This window comes from Mercurialis annua, linkage group LG1-X, assembly GCF_937616625.2.
Source record: "Mercurialis annua linkage group LG1-X, ddMerAnnu1.2, whole genome shotgun sequence".
NCBI lineage: Eukaryota > Viridiplantae > Streptophyta > Magnoliopsida > Malpighiales > Euphorbiaceae > Mercurialis > Mercurialis annua.
The window spans coordinates 64,027,855-64,046,925 of NC_065570.1; the positions used below are offsets into that span (position 1 = coordinate 64,027,855).

At 27.5% G+C, this 19,071-nt stretch overlaps 1 protein-coding gene across 1 annotated transcript; it reads left to right on the forward strand.

Moving 5' to 3' along the window:
• Window positions 1-3,047: 3,047 nt before the first annotated feature.
• Window positions 3,048-4,897, forward strand: LOC126677812 (transcription factor RAX2-like). Its single transcript, XM_050372610.2, has 3 exons — window positions 3,048-3,403; window positions 3,570-3,699; window positions 4,129-4,897. Exons 1-3 carry the CDS (start codon window positions 3,268-3,270, stop codon window positions 4,859-4,861), a joined length of 999 nt encoding a protein of 332 aa, XP_050228567.1. The 5' UTR covers window positions 3,048-3,267; the 3' UTR covers window positions 4,862-4,897.
• Window positions 4,898-19,071: the final 14,174 nt, after the last annotated feature.

Here is a 19,071-nt window from a genome sequence, read left to right on the forward strand (position 1 = left end):
ATGTGGCATATATTTATAACATAAATGTCTAAAACGACGTTATGGCCATTTACACGGTAAAAAACGACATCATGTTTACAAAAAATACAACATAAAATTCAAACCGGGCTATAAATAAAATTGAAAAGTTGGATGTTAGGTGAGACGTTTTATAGATTGTGCTTAAATCGAAAAAAAGAGAAAGGTTGTGATATATGGTGACAATAGCCCACCAATATTTTATATTATTTTTAATATATTTCTATATTTATTTAATATTTTATGTTAATCTTAATATATTTAAGTTTAATATTTTCAGGCCCTCTGGAATATGTATTAGTTGTCAAAATATATTAAGTTCAATTTATATGAGTCCATTCTACATATTCAAGTACGAGAATGGCCCTTTTTGTTCAATTCTTTTTGCACTTTCAAAACTATGTACACATCGTGTAAATCATCAAATTTTCAAAAAAACTAGTCATGACTTTCAATTGATGATGAGTGATCAGTCACAAAACTAACACTCTATACCTCATTTGATTTATGTAATTAAATTTTTAAGGACAAAAGGGTATTATAGGATGGGCCAAACTTTAATATGTTCTTCCTAATTATATATGTATACACCGAGTTTTAAATACTAACCGACAAGAATCAATGAATTGTACTGAATTAGAAATAGTTAATTAAACATAATGATTATTGATTAATAGTTTTGGGTATAAAATATCCTAATTATGTAAACTTATGAACGATTCAATTAGTTTGATGTTTTTCTTTACTTTACTTCATCTAAGACTATAGAATGTAGAGGTCTCGAAGAGACTTTAATTATTATCATGAGGTTTAGTGGTGTCAAAAAGCCAATTTTTTTTATTTTTAAAAAACTTATCTAAACTTTCTAAAAACTATAAATTTATTTAAATTTGATACATTCATAAAAGATATATATATTCATTTTTCCATTGATTTAATTATACTTACAATAGCAACTGAATATATTTTTTTTAAATTAAAAAGGAAAATAATTGTCTATTAAAATGCTCAAATTTGAATAGATTTACAATTTTTAAAAGATTTGGATAGATTTTTAAGAAAAAATGTATTAATCTACTTACACTTTACTCTTTTTGCCAAATATACCGTGATCTTTAAATCTTACCATATATTCCATCATCTTTTCAATTTTTGACAAATATTATCCACAATCCATTTGAAACTAATACATAGCAATATTATGTATATCATGTTGAATTGTTTTGTACATATAGACGAATAGTATTACGCCACATCAGCTATAAATAAATTATGGGTATATTTAATAAAAAAATAAAAAAAATGATGAAATATATGATACGATTGAAAGATCATGGTATATATATGGCAATTTTGTCAAAGTTGTGAGTAAATGGATACATTTGTCATTTTTTAAAAAGTTAAAAGAGTTTGACCCATTGGCCTTATATTCCAAATCTTACTTTTGGTTTTTCCGTAATGCACATTTCATACTTGTGGTTATAATTAAACGATTTAATCTTTCTGATTATTATAATTAACTTCCACAGAAAATAATCCAGGAGGTATGAATTTTTCTAAAAACATAGATAGGGCACATGTAGAATATGTGTGAGAAATGTAGTCATATACTATTATAAATGTATGACTTTTTACAATGTGTAATTTCTCGAGATTAAAATTAATTAATTAAATAAAGTAAGTTGAAGCCAGTTAGTTAAATTTATCTACCTATATATCACTTAGTCTAATGTTTGGAAAATGTCGCAATTGGAAGGCTGTAGCTATCAATTGAATTGCTTGTTGAATATTTTCTTATAAAAAGTGACTTTGGATGCCTTTGAGAATGGAAGTTAAAGGCTAAATAGCAAGGTTTTATATAAGTGTGTTTTTTAAGCCAAAAATTGAAAACATATGGAGACTTTTGTATATTATAGTAAAATAGATTAAAAATCAAATTAATTTATTTATTTATCCAATGGTAAGATATTTAATCTTTTAAAATAATGTTTATACAATATTTATTCTATTGTGCTTAAATTCGATTAGTAAACTTGAGTTTTGTAATAAAAAACAGCACTATTAAGACTTTTAAAAACTACATCCCTTGTGTTCGAATCCTTATGCTGAAATACTCGGTTATTGCGGCACTTCCAAATTTCCCACACAAAGATAATCCAAATCGTCGTCAAGAGCTTCGAAATTCCTTTCTTAGTAACAATTGCTAACCATTGTAAAAAGAAGTCCTCAAAAGAAGAAGGCATTACCCAGCAAATACCCAACTTTTGAAAAAACTCAATGTTTATACAATATTTATTCTATTGTGCTTAAATTCGATTTAGTAAACTTGAATTTTGTTGGTCAATTTTAAAATTGTAAAAATTAATTTTTTTCACTATACGTTGATTTTTAGAGTAAAAAAACAATCAATTTTTAGTATAAATCAAACGAAAAATAAATTGCACCGATGATTCAGTCCAATTTTAATTTTATTTTTTAAAAATAGTTTGTATAAAACTAGATTTGTTCTATTAAAAAAATTAAAATTTTAGATCAATTTCATCAACAGCTAAATAGAATTATGAACTATCATTTAATACGTGATACGTGACATGATTATTTACAACAGCTAATTAATTAAAGGCACATTTATTCTAATAAAATATATTAAATAATTATTAATAAATATGTCTTTCAAGTGCCACATATTAAATGGATGGTTCATAATTTTAAATGGTGAATCGAAAGTTATATCACTTTATTGAACACCTAAATAATTATTGGGAGTAAAAAGAACTCATGTTTGATCAAATAGCTGAACGAAGCCGTGATAATCATCATAAAAAATTATGGTAGCATAAATTTATTTTTCATAATTTAATTTTAAATTTAGTGGAGATAAAAAAAATTACTATATTATGAATTGAAAAAAAAAAAGTTGAAGAAGAAGAGGTGAGTTGGAAAACTGATTCAACATGTCTATCATTTTGACTTATGTGCTACATCTCTGAAATTTATAAACACAATAAAAAAATAAAAGTGCAATTTGTTACTGTTCAAAAAACACAACTCAAAAACCTCTTCCTATCTCTATATTTTCTCTTTACAAAGAAGTATATTTTTTTGTTTTACATCTCAAAAGAGAGACTCCATAAATAAAAGCTAGCAGACCCCCACACCATAAGAGTCTATGTAGAAACACACACACTTAAAGTTTTTTGAGCATTCTTTAATCTAGAGAGAGAAAGCAAGAAATCTAGTGAGAGAAAGATGGGAAGAGCTCCTTGTTGTGACAAAGCAAATGTCAAGAAAGGTCCTTGGTCACCTGAAGAAGACTCTAAACTTAAAGATTACATTGAAAAATTTGGTACTGGTGGCAATTGGATTGCTCTTCCTCAAAAAGCTGGTATGCTTTTCTTGGTTTCTTGATTTTCTTGATATGGTTTTTCTTGATTTTCTTGGTTTGGTGTTTCTTGATTTTCTTGGTTTCTTGATATGGTGTTTCTTGAGTTCTTTCTTGGGTTTGTGGTGTTGATTTTATGTGTTTTGATCTATGTTTTCTTGATTTTTAGGGTTGAAGAGATGTGGAAAGAGTTGCAGATTGAGATGGCTTAACTATTTGAGACCTAATATTAAACATGGTGAATTTTCTGATGAAGAAGATAGAATCATTTGTACTCTCTTTGCTAGCATTGGAAGCAGGTATTACTACATTCATTTCATGTTTTAATTTCTTCATCTCTAATTCATTAATATGATCCACTCATACAAAGTTTAAAAAAACACCCAATAAATTTTATTTTATTTTATTTTCATCAACTAGTATCAAGAACAATGACAACATCATCTCTCTAAAATGGGAAACAATGAAAGAGAAAGACAACAGTCATAAGTTTAGGTTATTTTTTTATTTTCTTTAAAGAAAATTTCAAAAAAACATTTTCTTGAAAGCACATGATCTCAAGAATCTCCTATTCTTGGATAATTGTTATGCATGCATGACAAGTTTTAGATCCAACATGAAAACACACCTACTTACAGCTGTTTCTTGAGAAAAAAAACATATGGGTTTTTAAAAGAATTCTTGATTTAGAACTTTTTATTAGTTTTGTTTCATGGAAAAATTTGCAGATGGTCAATTATAGCTGCTCAATTACCAGGCAGGACTGATAATGATATAAAGAATTATTGGAATACAAAGCTGAAGAAGAAACTAATGGCTATGGCTCCTCATCAGTCTCAAAGAAAATTACCATTCTCACCTCAAAATCTCCCATTATCATCAACTCATCACTCATTTTTATCATCCCTTTACAAAGATTTCAGTTTCAACTCTTCTGGTTCTTGTTTCACTTACACCCCAGCTACCAATTTCAAGAATTTCAATGGGTTTGATCCAAACAATGCTTCACTTTTTCAAGCTCAAGAACAAGGATCATCATTGATGAACAATCCCACGCAATATTTTCATGGAAAAGATAAAATGTTGGCGTTTGGAAATACTGATCATGGGAGTTGCAGTACTTCTAATAATTCTGATGGAAGTTGCAGTCAGATTAGCTATGGGGGAAGAGAGATTAAACAAGAAGAAATGGGATTTAAAAGCTTATTCTCAAATGGGTATCAAGAAAATCAGAAATTCATGCTAAGTTCTTATGATAATCATCATCAGCAGCAGCAGCAAAATCAAGAAAACGTGAGCCAGGGGTATTTTGGAGAAACAGGAGGAGGATTAGAGTATGATCTTGAAGAAGTTAAGCAACTGATTAGTAGTAATGATATGAATAATAATAATATCAACTTCTACAATAATAATATTGATGAAAACAAGATCACACAAGAGAAGTTTATGTACTACTATTAATAATATTTATAGATATTTGTACTTAATTATTGATTATGATTATTATGTTGTTGAATGATATATGAAGAAGGACTGACTGACTGTAAGTAAAATCAAGAAAGATTTGATAGGGTAAGGTTGTGAGATTTGATTTTTCAGATATGACTTTGTGTTGTTTTTCTGATCATCATTATCACAAAAAAAGAAAAAAATTGAAAAAATTATTTATTTTTGTGACAGTAGATGGAAAGTTTCTTTTTATAATTAATGGATTTGTTTGTTTTTGTACTGTCTAAATCACTCCCTCACTTACATCTCCTATCAGAAATCATTTTTATGAATTTCAGAAAGATATAAGTAAAAGTAATCATCATTACAGGTATTGCTTGAAATTTATGATGAGTTCAGGGTAAGTTCATTTATTCATATTTGACTCTAATTTTTTTGTCATTAAATTAAGTTTATGGCTCTAATGGTAAAAATGTTACTCCTACAATGTCATGTAGGCAAAATTTAGTTTGTACAAACATTAAAAGATAAATGTTAAATTAGTTGTTTTAAGGCCTAATACTTTAAATAACCTCCTTTTGATCCTACCTTATGTTGAAATTTGTCAAATTGTGATAGATTTACAACATTTAAAAATTTTGGATAGATTTTTAAAAGATTGATAATTTTTAGCCTTTTGACATCATTAGACCTTAATTATATATTTTGAAAATATTTATCGTTTGCTATTAAGTTTTGTATTTGCCACTGTGATAATTTCTTTATAACTAAAAATATATATAACAGTCGGTTGGAAGTATTAGTATGTTAAGATAACTAATCAAACTAAAATAATAAAATTGCATACTGCCTCCGTAACATTTAGAAAATCTCATTGTCATTTTTTTATGTCCCACTTAAAAAGTCACATTCTATCTTTTTAGCATAGTTTTTCCTTTTTACTCTTTTCTTATGTTAATAGAAAAGCTCATTTATAAGGTCATTAATAACATGCATAATTTCATAGCACAATTGCAAAATAAGAAGAAAAAAATATGTTTTATGTTTTTTAAATATGTGTAAAAAATAACAATGACACTTTATAAATAGGACGGAGGGAATATATTTTAAAACGCTTAAAATAGAAAGTTTATCTATATTTTAGAACAAATAGAGTATACTTTAATACAGGAGTTTCAAATCCGGTTTTTCTCTCTTCATTAAGAGTTTGTAATGACTTTTATTTTATATAATTTTTTGATACTATTAATTTTTGTTTTATTTTGTCTACTTTGAGATTTGAGTAGTAAATACTCGCTCCGGATTTTTAATATTTATCACATTTGAAAAAAAAAATTGATCCATAATATTTTCCATTTAAAGGAGCATTTGTCGCTATTTTACCAAATTTACCCCTTATGAATTTATTGAAAGGATATAATAATATAAATAAAAAAATAATCATAAATATCAATAAGTTTAAGATAAGGTTAATTTTGTAAAAATATTTATAAATTAAGACATAATAATTATTATTTTAATTTTTATATCAAAATTAAATACGATAAATATTATGAACCGAAGAGAACATATCATCTATCACTTTATATTTTCATTAAATTTGACCTTAGCTATAATTTAATGCTCATTAGTAATGCGTAATTTGATATTGGTTTCAGAAATTAAAAACTATGTTATTGCAGAAATTACAAAGTTTCCTTCGTTCTTTAGTTTACATCATGAGGCTACAATTTTTATTTATAATTATAAGTTGTAATTTTTCATTTTAAAATTTCATAAATTTTATTTACGCATTACTAATGTGATTTATTATTATTTCTTTAGAATTAGAAGTAAGTTGAATTGAAACTTGATCTTTTATAGTGATATTAATTTATGAAAAAATCTATTAGTTTTAGTATTAGTTTTATACTAAGAGATAAAAGTTTACGTTTATTATAGATATGGAGGCTAATAATCACCCATGGGCCATGGCCCCTAACCTTTAGGGCTATGAGCAAGAAAAACCTTGATGTTTAAAAACGGACACTAAACCCTCAGAGGAACAGATCAAAGTCATCTTCAAATCGGAAAAGATGACCGGAAAATATTCCGGCGGTGGTTAGGTGGCGGCGGTGGTTGGTGGGGTGGTGGTTGGGTCGGTTTTTGGGTTAACCGAATGGTTTAGATTAGATTGGATTGGTTTGGTTTGATTTTTTTGTTTTTTTTTTCTAAATTAAATTAGGGGTATTTTGGGTGTTTGAAAATTTTAAGGTATATTTCTGACGTGTCAGATGATGTGACAGTGTTAGATTTTTTTTTTTTAAGAATGACAGTTGACTGAAAAAGACGGCGTCAAGGGTATTTTGTTCATATTTGGGGTTTAGGGGGTTTTGTGAGCGCCGCCACAAAGATTAGGGGGTTTAGTGTCCGTTTTTAAACAGGGATTTTTTTTGCCCGTGGCCCTAAAGGTCAAGGGCTATAGGTGATTATTAGCCAGATATGGATAATGAAAATACAAGTTTGCCATACCATGAGAAATAATTGTGACCATAAAGAGAGTGAGATTTGTTTGGTTTGCTATGGTTTCTGAACAAAGCTAGAATCTTTTTACATGAACTAGGTCTGACTCCAAGGTGGGAACTCTGTCTACTTCTAAATTAAAAAACAAGATGATAATTGTTTTAATTTTGGATTTTTCTGGAGGCAAAAACCTTTTTAAATTCACTGATTAATTATTCATAATCTCAGTCTTCTTCCATAATTCTCATTTGTTTATTATGCACTCTCCATTTTTTAATTAGTATAGTACTATCAATGTTAATTTAATGAAACTTTAATTAATTTTTTATGCATAGGCACAACAGATGGCTTCATCAACTTGTTTATTCATTAATCAACCTTGACATTATTTTTTTTTTCCTTAACCTTGACATTATTGTGCTTATATGAACTTTGTCTCATTTTAGACAGAATTAAAATTATTTACACTTTTGGTTTATATCAAAGACTATTTTCAACAATATTCTTGCTATTCACATTTTTTTTTGAATTGCTTTTCATGAGTATAATATAAAAAATAATAGCTACAACCCTCTCTTCTTTTTTTCCTTTCATGAATTTTTTTTTCTCTTTTGAGAAAATATATTTTAGACACATTAGTTTGTTATTGTATAATTTTTACTTGATCTCATTGACTTCCAAGTTGTCATGTACAAATTCATTATGAAAAATAAATAAAATTGGTGTTCCTGTAAGTATAGTCTTAGGGATGCCGATAAGAATATTATAATGGATAAATTTTTATATCCATAACTATGATCAAACTGATAAAAATATCTTTAAAAGAAATTTATAGTTTAATTTGTCAACTATTAAAGTCATAATAAAATATCAAAGAAAGATAAAAGATAAAGAGTATAATTAATAAAAGAAAAATAAAATTCAGTATCTTAAGTTATTTTTATGAAAAATTGGTTCATATAGAGAAGTTATTTGTAAAATTAAAATAATTAAAACATTTTAATAAGAATATATAAATTTTCAATAAATTAGATAGAAAATTAACCAAAATTTAATGATTTTTCTTTGATTAGGGACTAATTTATCATAAAAATAAGTTAAAGGAAATAAAAACATATTTTATTTTTATCAAATTTTTTTTATATATTTCTTAAATATAATTGTCAAGGTTTATAAAATTGAAAGACTAGATTGTTTAAATTTATATTTTTCTAAAATATTCATATCAATTTAGTTATAGTTGTGCATATGTAAAACTATCTTCTCTGAAAAAAAATTGACTAATTTAATGAGAGAAACTTTATTGATTATCTTATAGCTTTAACCTTAATTCTTTACTTAGAAGGGGAAAATAATTTAATTGTGTCATTATTTTGTGATCACATATAAACTAATTTCTTTGAAAAATTGTGAGAGGAACATATAGTCCAATTGAGAAACATTTGGTACTAATTTAGCTAAACAAACTTCACTTTTGCCCTATTCATAGTGTATATTGCATAATTGAAAAATTGAAAAGGAATATAGAGGCAATGTATAGAGTTACCAAAATAGTGACATTATTGACTATTTGTTGAGTATATGAATGATGATTACTAAAAATGGCCATGCTAAATCTTTATATGTTTTGGAATATACAATTAAATGATGGAAACCCAAATTATTATTTTCTATGGGAGCAGGTAAGTACTATGGATTTAATAGTAATACATAAACAAAAATAGAAAATTTATGTAAATAATCATAATAATGAAACTAAGTCTATGTGCATGATGTTTCAACATCTTTCCATATGATTTCTTGTTGGGTGATGATGCAAAAGTTTTATAACAAACAAAAAAAATGTTATCATCCTCATATAATATATTTGGCCTATAATCCAAAAAACAATCATACTGTACTAGTCAATTTTTTTTATCAATACTAGTTAATTCTTTTAATTATAGAAATAATTTAAAGAATTTTATTTTAATTATAGACAAGTATATTCAATTAAATAAATTATATATAATTTTACTCATGTGATAGTTATTAAACGGCTACTAGAATAAATTCACTCAATCGATAAAAATGTAAACACAATATTACACAACCATGTAATTTTACCACGAGAGTGACTTTGTTGATTTAATTGTGCAAAATTGACTATAATTAAAATAAAAATATAATTATTTTATAATTATTAAAATTAAAGGGTTCGGTAAAATTGATATATATATATATATATATATAGAGTATATATTTGGATTTCTTTTTATAATTACACCTATATAATAATTGTTTATTTTTTTTATCTTTAAAAAATTAATACTTCTTATATCACATGCACTCTATAGGTGCTCTGCATTATTGATATTCATAACATTGACATATAATAAGCATATTACTTCAAAGTTAAATGGCTTAATGGCGTAAAAAATCATAAACTTTAGCGTGTATTGCAAATTTAACATAAACTTTTAATTTTGGCAAATTAATACATAAACTTTTGATTTTTTGCAATTTTAGCACCGATCAATTTTCCTTCAAAAAAATAGAGAAAAATGCTGATGTGGATGCCGGAATAGTGGTTATTTCGGTGTACACATCAGCATTTTTTTGAAGGAAAATTTATCGATGCTAAAATTGCCAAAAAACAAAAGTTTGTGTATTAATTTGCCAAAATTGAAAGTTTATGTTAAATTTGCAAAACACGCTAAAGTTTGTGATTTTTTACGCAATTAAGCCAAGTTAAATTAACCATCTTTGTCCCTAAATGACAAACCTAATTATACAATGGTGTTTTAAAGTTTTCAAAGGAAAATAATTGTTGATTAACAGTGAAAACATATTTAAAATAATAATTGGGTGTCCAATTTCTAATTAATATTAATATTACCATTACACTTCTAACTGTGCAGAAATATATTTATACTTATCTTTTTTCTTTTGCTACTGAAACCATTTTGATTTTTTTTAATATTTGTAAATAAAATATAATAATAGTCTATCATCTATAAAAAATGATAAATTTGTTATTTTCTTTTCACATATGATATAGAAGTTAAAATAAAAGATTGTGACAACCGCAAATGTTTAAAAATTTACAAATTTTGATACTCTTTATGTTCCGAATTAATTGGCTATCTTATTATTTTTGGCGCGTTCCGAATTATAGGCTACTTTTTATTTTTTATAGTCATTTAAAAAAAACTTAATGAATTAATTACTTCATATCTCAATATATAATAAATACACCAATACAAAATAATTTGGATTAAATTTATTTGATGTAGAATGTATCATACAAATTGTAAGTAGAATAAGAGCATCCCCAATGGTATTCTTTAAAATAAAGAGCATCTTTTGTAAAATAAAGAACATCTTAAAAATAAAGAGTGATATTTAAAATTTTACTCCAATGGACTCTTTAATATCAATTTTTTATTGTATATAATTTTAATAATTAATAATAAAATAAAAGTATTAAATAATAATAATATTAAATTAATTGCCTCTCTAATATTAAATTTTATTTTATTTTGTTTTCATATAAAATATTAATAAAATATTAAATATTAACAAAATAATTTTTATTTATTTAATTTTTTATTCATTTATTTATTCAGTTTTTTGACTAAAAGTAAAAATATAATATTTAAAAGTAAAAATAACTACCTTATTTTTTAAAATTTAAAATTTTACTATTTGAAAAATGAAGTAGAGAGTGAAAATGGCTCTTTACATATGGAGAGTCATTTTCAGGCTAATAATCACCGACGGTCCTCGACTTTTACCCTAACCTTCCGTAAACTCCCCAACCTTTCAAAAGCTTCCCTAAACCCCCCAACCTTTGTGGCGGCGCCATTCACGGCCCTTATAGACGAAACTACCCTTTTGGTTTTGGCGGCTGTCCTTTTTTTTGGAAAAAAACAAATAGTGGCGCCACATGTTAATTGACACGTCATTTAATGTCAAAACAAAATTGAAACACCCAAAATACCCCCTAAAAAATTAAACCAAATCAAATTTACTTAATCAAACCCAACCCACGGTCAATCCGCCCGCCAACCCGAACCACTCACCGCACCCGCCGCCGACCACCACCCGCCGCCCGCCGCCGACCCATCGGAATCTGCTCTTGGAGAGTAGATCTGAATCTGTTCTCCAAGAACAGATTCAGATCTGTTCTTGGAGAACAGATGCATATCAAAAGAAAATTAACCATTTAATTAACTTAAAAACTAGAGTTTATCATCATGAACATTAACTCTAATGTACGGTCAAAACTAACAAAAAATATTCATTCAGATCATCATAATTGCACCACTTTGTGTGCGAAGCATATATTTCCATTTTGGCATTTACTGGCCTCCTGCAATTATTAGATCAGAATGTTCATATTTAAAACAGAAAGACCTGAAGGTTGACGATAGTATGAAACTAATGCGGCAGATTTACAGTATACCTTCTGAATTACACGGTAAACTCCGTCTTCTCAGATCTGAGAAGACGACGAGCTTGGTCGTTTTCTCACCTGAGAAGATGACCGGAGGCGGGTTCGGTTGTGGCGGTTCGGTTTCGATAATTCAGTGGTTTGAATGGGTTGATTTGCTTTGATTTTTTATTTTTGTTTTAATTAAATTTTAATAATTGTAAGGGTGTTTTGGGTTTTTCAATTTTTTTTAGATATTTTGCCACATGTCAGATGACACGTGGCGCCGTCTTTTTTTTTTTTAGAATTGTAGCCGCCAAAAAAAGACGGCGCTTAGGGGTATTTTCGTCCATAAGGACCGTGAATGAGCGCCGCCATAAAGGTTGGGGGGTTTAGGGAAGCTTTTGAAAGGTTGGGGGGTTTACGGAAGCTTAGAGCAAAGGTCGAGGACCGTCGGTGATTATTAGCCGTCATTTTCACTCTCTACTCTAAATATAAAGAATAGAGAGTCCATTAGACTCCTAATTTATTGTCAAACTCTTTAATTTAAAGAGTTTGACAATTTTAGAGAGTTCATTGGGGATGCTCTAAGGCCATTAATATGCTATTTACGTACTAGACAAATATAAAAGGCTAAATGTGAACAAATAGACGAAAAAATTACTTTAGCTAACTTAATTATCATTTAACGATTTTAAATTTTTCTATTTCAAATTATATGCAGTCAATTAATAAACAAGACATAGGAAGTATTTTACTAATTAAAACAATATCATAACTAGTAATAATGGAGTGTTTTTCAAAAAAAGATAACAAGAAGTACGAAAAGATAAAAGTTAATGCTACATTAAATAAAAATAAAAATAATTATTTTTTATAAATTAGCTAGTTTTCCTCATTTAAAAAAATTTAAATCTCTAATATCCGTATTTATGTCAAACTGTCCATTGATTTGAAAAAATGGAGTAATAGTTAACAATCAAAACCAAAAAAAATAGACTATCAAGTAAGGGTGTGTAAAAACCGAACTGAATCAAAAGCTAATCCAAAATCAAGCTGAAATAGCCAGTTTGGTTTTAAAATTGTGATTTTTTTCATATTGCGGTTCGGTTTGGTTTTGAGTTTTAGAAAACCAAAAAAACCGATATAATAAATTTATTGATTTTTTTTTAAAAAAAAAATACTATTTTCTCTCATATATAAGTAGTATTGTGTATAAAACATTACAATTTGACTTAGACTTAATTTTTAATTATTTTTTTGATTTTTGTTGTTTTTTCATGAGTAAAATTCTAAAAAAATGTATTATTTTCCTATTTTAGTAAAACCGAATCGAACTGATTTTTTTGATCAAAGTCCTGACGGATTTTCAAATCTTCAAAAAACCGGGGTAATTAATCCTGAAAATCATTGAACTTTCGAATTTTTTCATTTCAGTCACTAAACTATTTTTTTTTTTTCATTTTGATCACTGAACTTTCATTTTTTTTTATTTTGGTATTTTCCGGCCAAAAATACTTAGGTGGCAGCCGGAATTAATTTTTTTTAACCTTAAAACTTGCCATATATGCATTATTTGATCCAAAAACTCATTTTTAAAGTGAAATTATGCATGTATGATAAATTTTCAAAGTAAAACTTGTAAAATCCGGTTGTCACATGTCAACTTCCGGCTGCCACCTAAGCATTTTTGGCCTGAAATACCAAAATGAAAAAAATGAAACTTCAATGATCGAAATGAAAAAGAAAATAGTTTAGTGACTGAAATGAAAAAATTTGAAAGTTCAATGATCTTCAGGATCAATTACCCAAAAAACCGCTTAGTTTTGATAATTTCACTTTCAAACCGAAAAGCCGAATGCACACCGCTACTACCTAAGTAGAAATCTTATCATTTATTAGATAAGGAATAATAATAAGAGTAAATTACTTTAAAACCTCTAATTATATTATACTTAACTGTTTGATATTCCTCATTTCAATTTTTTTTAACGGTCTCTCATTTTCAATTCCGTTAACTATTAGACCCTTCAGTTAATTTCGGCAATTACTTTCAAACGATTTGGTATACCGCTATGATTTTATTAACCATTCGATCTCTCAGTTTTAATTTTGTCAAGGATTTGATACCTCATTTTCAAACGATTTGGTACCTCACTTTCAATTCCGTTAACGATTTGGTACCCCACTTTTAATTTCGTTAACGATTTGGTACCCCACTTTAATAGAAGGGTCTAATAGTTCATGGAATTAAAAGTGTGGGACTATTAAATAGATTTTTTAAATAAAAAATATCATACTGTTAATTATATATATATTTAACATAATTATAACAATAATAAAAAGATAGTAAATGAAAATAATAAATTTGCAATAAAGAAAGAGGGAATCCCTATTGGGAAAGCACGTCAAAGAGCTCCAAAATAGCATGATCACAAGATCTCTGTCAGACACTAACTCACTGTTTCTGCTTCCAGCCTTGTTGTATTGTATAGCTTGCTACAAATAATATTTTTTTTATTTTTAACATATTATTTAAATAGTTTACTAAACTTGTAAAATGAACTGCTTGCAATTTGCATTTTAGTGTTTTAATAATTGAATCGGACCTGCCAGCTCCATCGATTCGACTGAAAATTGAAAGCCAGTCCGGCTCTATTCGATCTGAATGCAAATCAGAAGACAGTTTGGTTCGATTCATTAATAAAAATCAAGAATTCAATTTAAACTCTTTAAATTAGAAAAGTCGTATAAATCAGAATTTATTAAATCAGTTAAATTGTAAAATTGTCATGTATTATATATAAGTATATCTGATTTTACTTAACTAATTGAAACTGGACATAATTGATGATAATAATATAGATGAAACAACTGTAAAAGCCACTAAGTTCAGAGACCATAATCAGGCTTAAGCCTCACTGTTCCACTGAGACAACCAAAATACCGTGACAACTAAATTACCGAGATGACTAGCTCATCATAGATATCGCCAAGATGACTAACCAATTATACCGAGATAACTAGCTCATCACATATATCTTACAGACACGTAACCATACCGATATAGCCAAATGGTCGAGATTAGCTACCTCGGAGCCGAGACCACGTACTAACACCCTGACAAAAAACATCTTGTGACAACAAGTGTCTCTAACACTATGTTTGCGTACCTCGCAACAGACAAAAAAAAACAAGCATATCAGCCACGTCATCCTGGTTTCCCACCAACCAATATCACATCGTTGAAAGTATATTTTCATTATCGCATCATCATTCTCTATAAGTATCCCAAAAATAGGTAAAATTAAGGTTATTTTTTTCCGCTCTTTATAGTATATCCTTTCACTTCTTATTTCTTCCTCTTGATCAAATTTACTTGACCGTCGGAAAAACACTCTTGAATTCCCTTCCAACATACCTCTAACCGTTGCTTTTCTGTATTTCAGGTCAACTTGAAGGATCGTTTTGGCCCAAGACCCGCTTCAGTAATTTACAAATTATCAATAACTAATACCTAAATATTTCTCTCTCTCTAAAATTTTGGTGCTCTCACTTCTCTCTTAAAAAACTTCATTTCTCTTCATCTTTTTGAGGGTGGGAGAGGATGATTTTCCGGCTAGCCGGAAAGATCATCTTCTCCCCGCCCATACTACTAGTTTTTCTAGATCTACTTGTTTAGTTCAATAAATCTAAAAATAAAAGTCTAGTTTTTGCTTGATTTGGGTTTTGTTTCTTGCTTGTTAGCAATAAAGTTTAAATCTTTTCCCTCCTTTGTTTATATTTCTTAGATCCACAAGAAATTTAAGTGTTTGTTTTGAGTTTAACTCCAAAGTATTGTAGATCTAAGAAATGAAAAGGATATGGATCTATCTCTATAGAGTTATAATGAAGATGAAGATCGACGATCGGAAATAGTAGGCTTCAACGGTTCAAGCGGTTTGATTGACAAATCGGTGCAAGAAAATTTCGAAACACCCTTCCAACGATTTCGTTGTGTTAAGTTTTGGGGATTTATGTCTAGAATTTTCTTTGTTTTTCGATTTCTTTTGCTTGTATCTTATTGTTGTCTATTATTTTGTAGTTTAATTTTTTTGAAAGATCATATATAAGTCCTTGTTATATGACTTTCATCCCTTGTAAGTTGAATCTTCATAATTAACTCTACCTTGGGAAAAAAAATAAAAATAACTAATACCTATATTAGTCTGTTATTGATTGGATCTTTAAAAATTAAAACACTGCTACATCTCATAAGTCATGCTAATTAAATTGTCAGCTATGTAATTTCTTTAATTAAAAATAAATTTCGTGGTTTCAACTTTTTTTGGCTGAAGGCATTTTCTGGGAATGTCTTTTCTAGTGAAGTGTAAAGGTCAAAAGGTGTGGCACCTACTGACAAATCCAACACTAAAAAAATATTTAATCTTTTTACTGCTTGTTTAATTTCTTTAATTAATATTCTAAAGATTAATTATGTGATTTATTGTCAACTCTCACAAAGGATTAACAGATAAGTTTTGGATGTTTTCATCAATAAATAAATAAATATTAGCATGAAGCATCTGACCTTCTTTAAGGGAGCCAATAATGTCAACAAAGCAATTTAGACATTTTCTAAAATTATTTTATAAATATTTTTTGTTAATTATTTTATTGCTTGAAACCTGTATAGAGTATCCAACTGTCCAAGTTGGGACCTTTTTTGACTATTGTTTGTGACCTTGGTTGGTTAGCCTCTTAATTAAAAATGATAGGGATAATACTAAACAAGTTAATCGAGAAATTTCATACAAATGAGTAATAATTAATTAAAGCTAGAAAAATTAATGTGGACAATCAAGTACGTTTCCAATAATCTTGAGTTGTTTTCACATGAAATCTCACTAATGATATTATAATTAGGAAGGTACACTTTTTTGTTTTAACCATGAAAAAAAGAGAGTTGAATCTCAAATTTTGGGATATGAACATTATAATTCCACTTTTAACTAACTATCTTTGGTTCCACTATATTTTACAAAAAATTCATCTTTTAACCTTTAAAAATTAACAAAATTACTCAGAAATTAACCTTTAAAAAAATTCTATTACCGTTTTGAATATTGGCTATGCTAATGTAATATATATAACAACAAAACCTAGAGGCAATAGAGGAGACAATCTGGTTCCGCATCAATCACCGTAATTTGAAATAGCGATAGAACTGAAAAAGATAACGGATGACATTATTAAATTTTCAAAATCGTCATAAGCTTATAATTTAATATAAAAATATAAATTTATCTATAAATACCGCGTCATAAAATAAATTCTAATATGATAGAACAAAATCAAACAAACCAAATAAAGGGTAAGCATAATATTTCCTTCCTTTTTGTTGTGTTTCCTTCATGGTGGAAGCAAAAAGTATATGAAACAAAGAAACAAAAAAGTGTTGTAAATCATTTGTCCATGATTGGTTTTGGGGACTTCAAAATTTGAATAAAAGGACAAGGCTTTTGAAATTTTAGACCATCCCCACATGAATATTAGCTTTAGAAACTCCACTTATTTAAGTCTAAAGAGTCAACATTAAGATGAATAAAAAAAGGTTACCCTTTCCTTTTCTCTTGTACCAAACTTTGAAGCCTTGAATTTAGAGGATGGTCACACCCTTAATTATAAAAAGTTATGATACATAGCCAATAGTACTCATTTATTGAGAAATAATGTCAATTCTATTCTTTAGCTTAATAGGGTTTTTGTGCAACACATGCTTTTGATCAATTCATTTGGATTTTTCTTGTGTATTGTCTTGTTCATTATTAGCAAATAGGTGAACTAAAACAAACTGAAGTCGTAGGAATGGTTCGTTAAAAATATATGATCTAATTCGATTTATACTCTTGTAAATACACCATTTATAGTTGGCTTATCCACTTAAAAAAAAAATATCTCCCTTCATTTGCACTCTCACGTTAAAAAACCACCAAATATGTCTAAATTACGACCTTTCACTTTTAATTGCACCCTCAAATATTAAAATACACACCTTTTGATTTCATTTACCCCCTTAAGCATCAAATTAATATTTTTTCGAATACTTCAAATTTTAATAAATATTATAAATAGTTCTCAAAGTTATAATTAAAATAAAAACACCATCTTGATTAAATTTTCATAAAATAATAATACTATTTTATTAAAAATAAATAATTAAATAATTCTTTTAAATATAAAATAATTTTTATTTTTAAAAAAAATTAAAAATCCGAGACGAACCCGTCTGGGTTTGTCTCGAGGAAGATGACCTGGTCATCTTCCTCAGCTGAGGAAGACGAGCGGGGTTTTAATTTTTAATTTTAAAAAATTAAAAATTAATTTGTATTTAGACTAATTATTTAATTTTTAAAAAATTACGAAATATAAATTTTTTTAGAGGGTCGGATAGTAGCAATAAAATCATTCAAATATCGGAATCTCGTTAATTAATCTTGCATGGTTGTGGATATGAATTTTTATAAAATAATATATTTGTTTATATTAAATAAAAAATATTGTTACGTTTTATAATTTTTGAAAGAATAGTTTTGTTTTTGTTTTAAATACAACATTAAGTCCTATTTAGAATATATGCTAAAATTTAAAGTATTGATTAGGATATTTTTCAAATGAAAAGAAGTCAATTTGATGCTTGAGGGTGCGAGTGAAAGTGGAAGTTCGTAATTTGGGTATATTTGGTGGTTTTACAACATGAGGGTGCAAACGAATTGGGACTAAAAGGTGGGGTGTTTTTAAGGGATAAGCCTTTATAGTTTGATTTGAACAATTTAAAAACTGAAATAACCAAAATGTGTTATAATAGTTACAAATATTTAAGAAATTTAACAATACATTCACATCCTTGTATATCCATTGATGATTTTTCAAATATGAATTATTCTTCATAATATACATATATGGAATTCTTTGTTGATAGTAAGTTTTTAATAAAAAAATAATTTTAAAATAAACAAAATAGTCCATAAAAATTAATAACCAAATTTTATAATAAAACCAAACCGAACCAATAAATATCCAAGTTAGGTTTAGTGTTAGTTTGAACTTGCAATATGACTTGATTCGGTTTGGATATTTGGCACATTTTGGTTAGATCGATTTCGACCAATTCCGAACTGAACATGTCTACACCCTTAACTACAAATTTCAAGGGGAGATTGTTTAAGGCATCTAAGCTTCATTGATGGATTTCCAATTCTTTGCTTAGTCTGAAATTATCAAACATTCTATTGTGAAGAAGAGCTCATATAATAACACTCATAGA

Bases quoted from the DNA above. Each gene is read 5' to 3' on its own strand.
- LOC126677812 (XM_050372610.2), top strand. From the start codon at position 3,268: ATGGGAAGAGCTCCTTGTTGTGACAAAGCAAATGTCAAGAAAGGTCCT. The intron at 3,404-3,569 runs GTATGCTTTTCT...CTTGATTTTTAG, and splicing joins TGCTCTTCCTCAAAAAGCTG to GGTTGAAGAGATGTGGAAAG. The intron at 3,700-4,128 runs GTATTACTACAT...AAAAATTTGCAG, and splicing joins TTTGCTAGCATTGGAAGCAG to ATGGTCAATTATAGCTGCTC.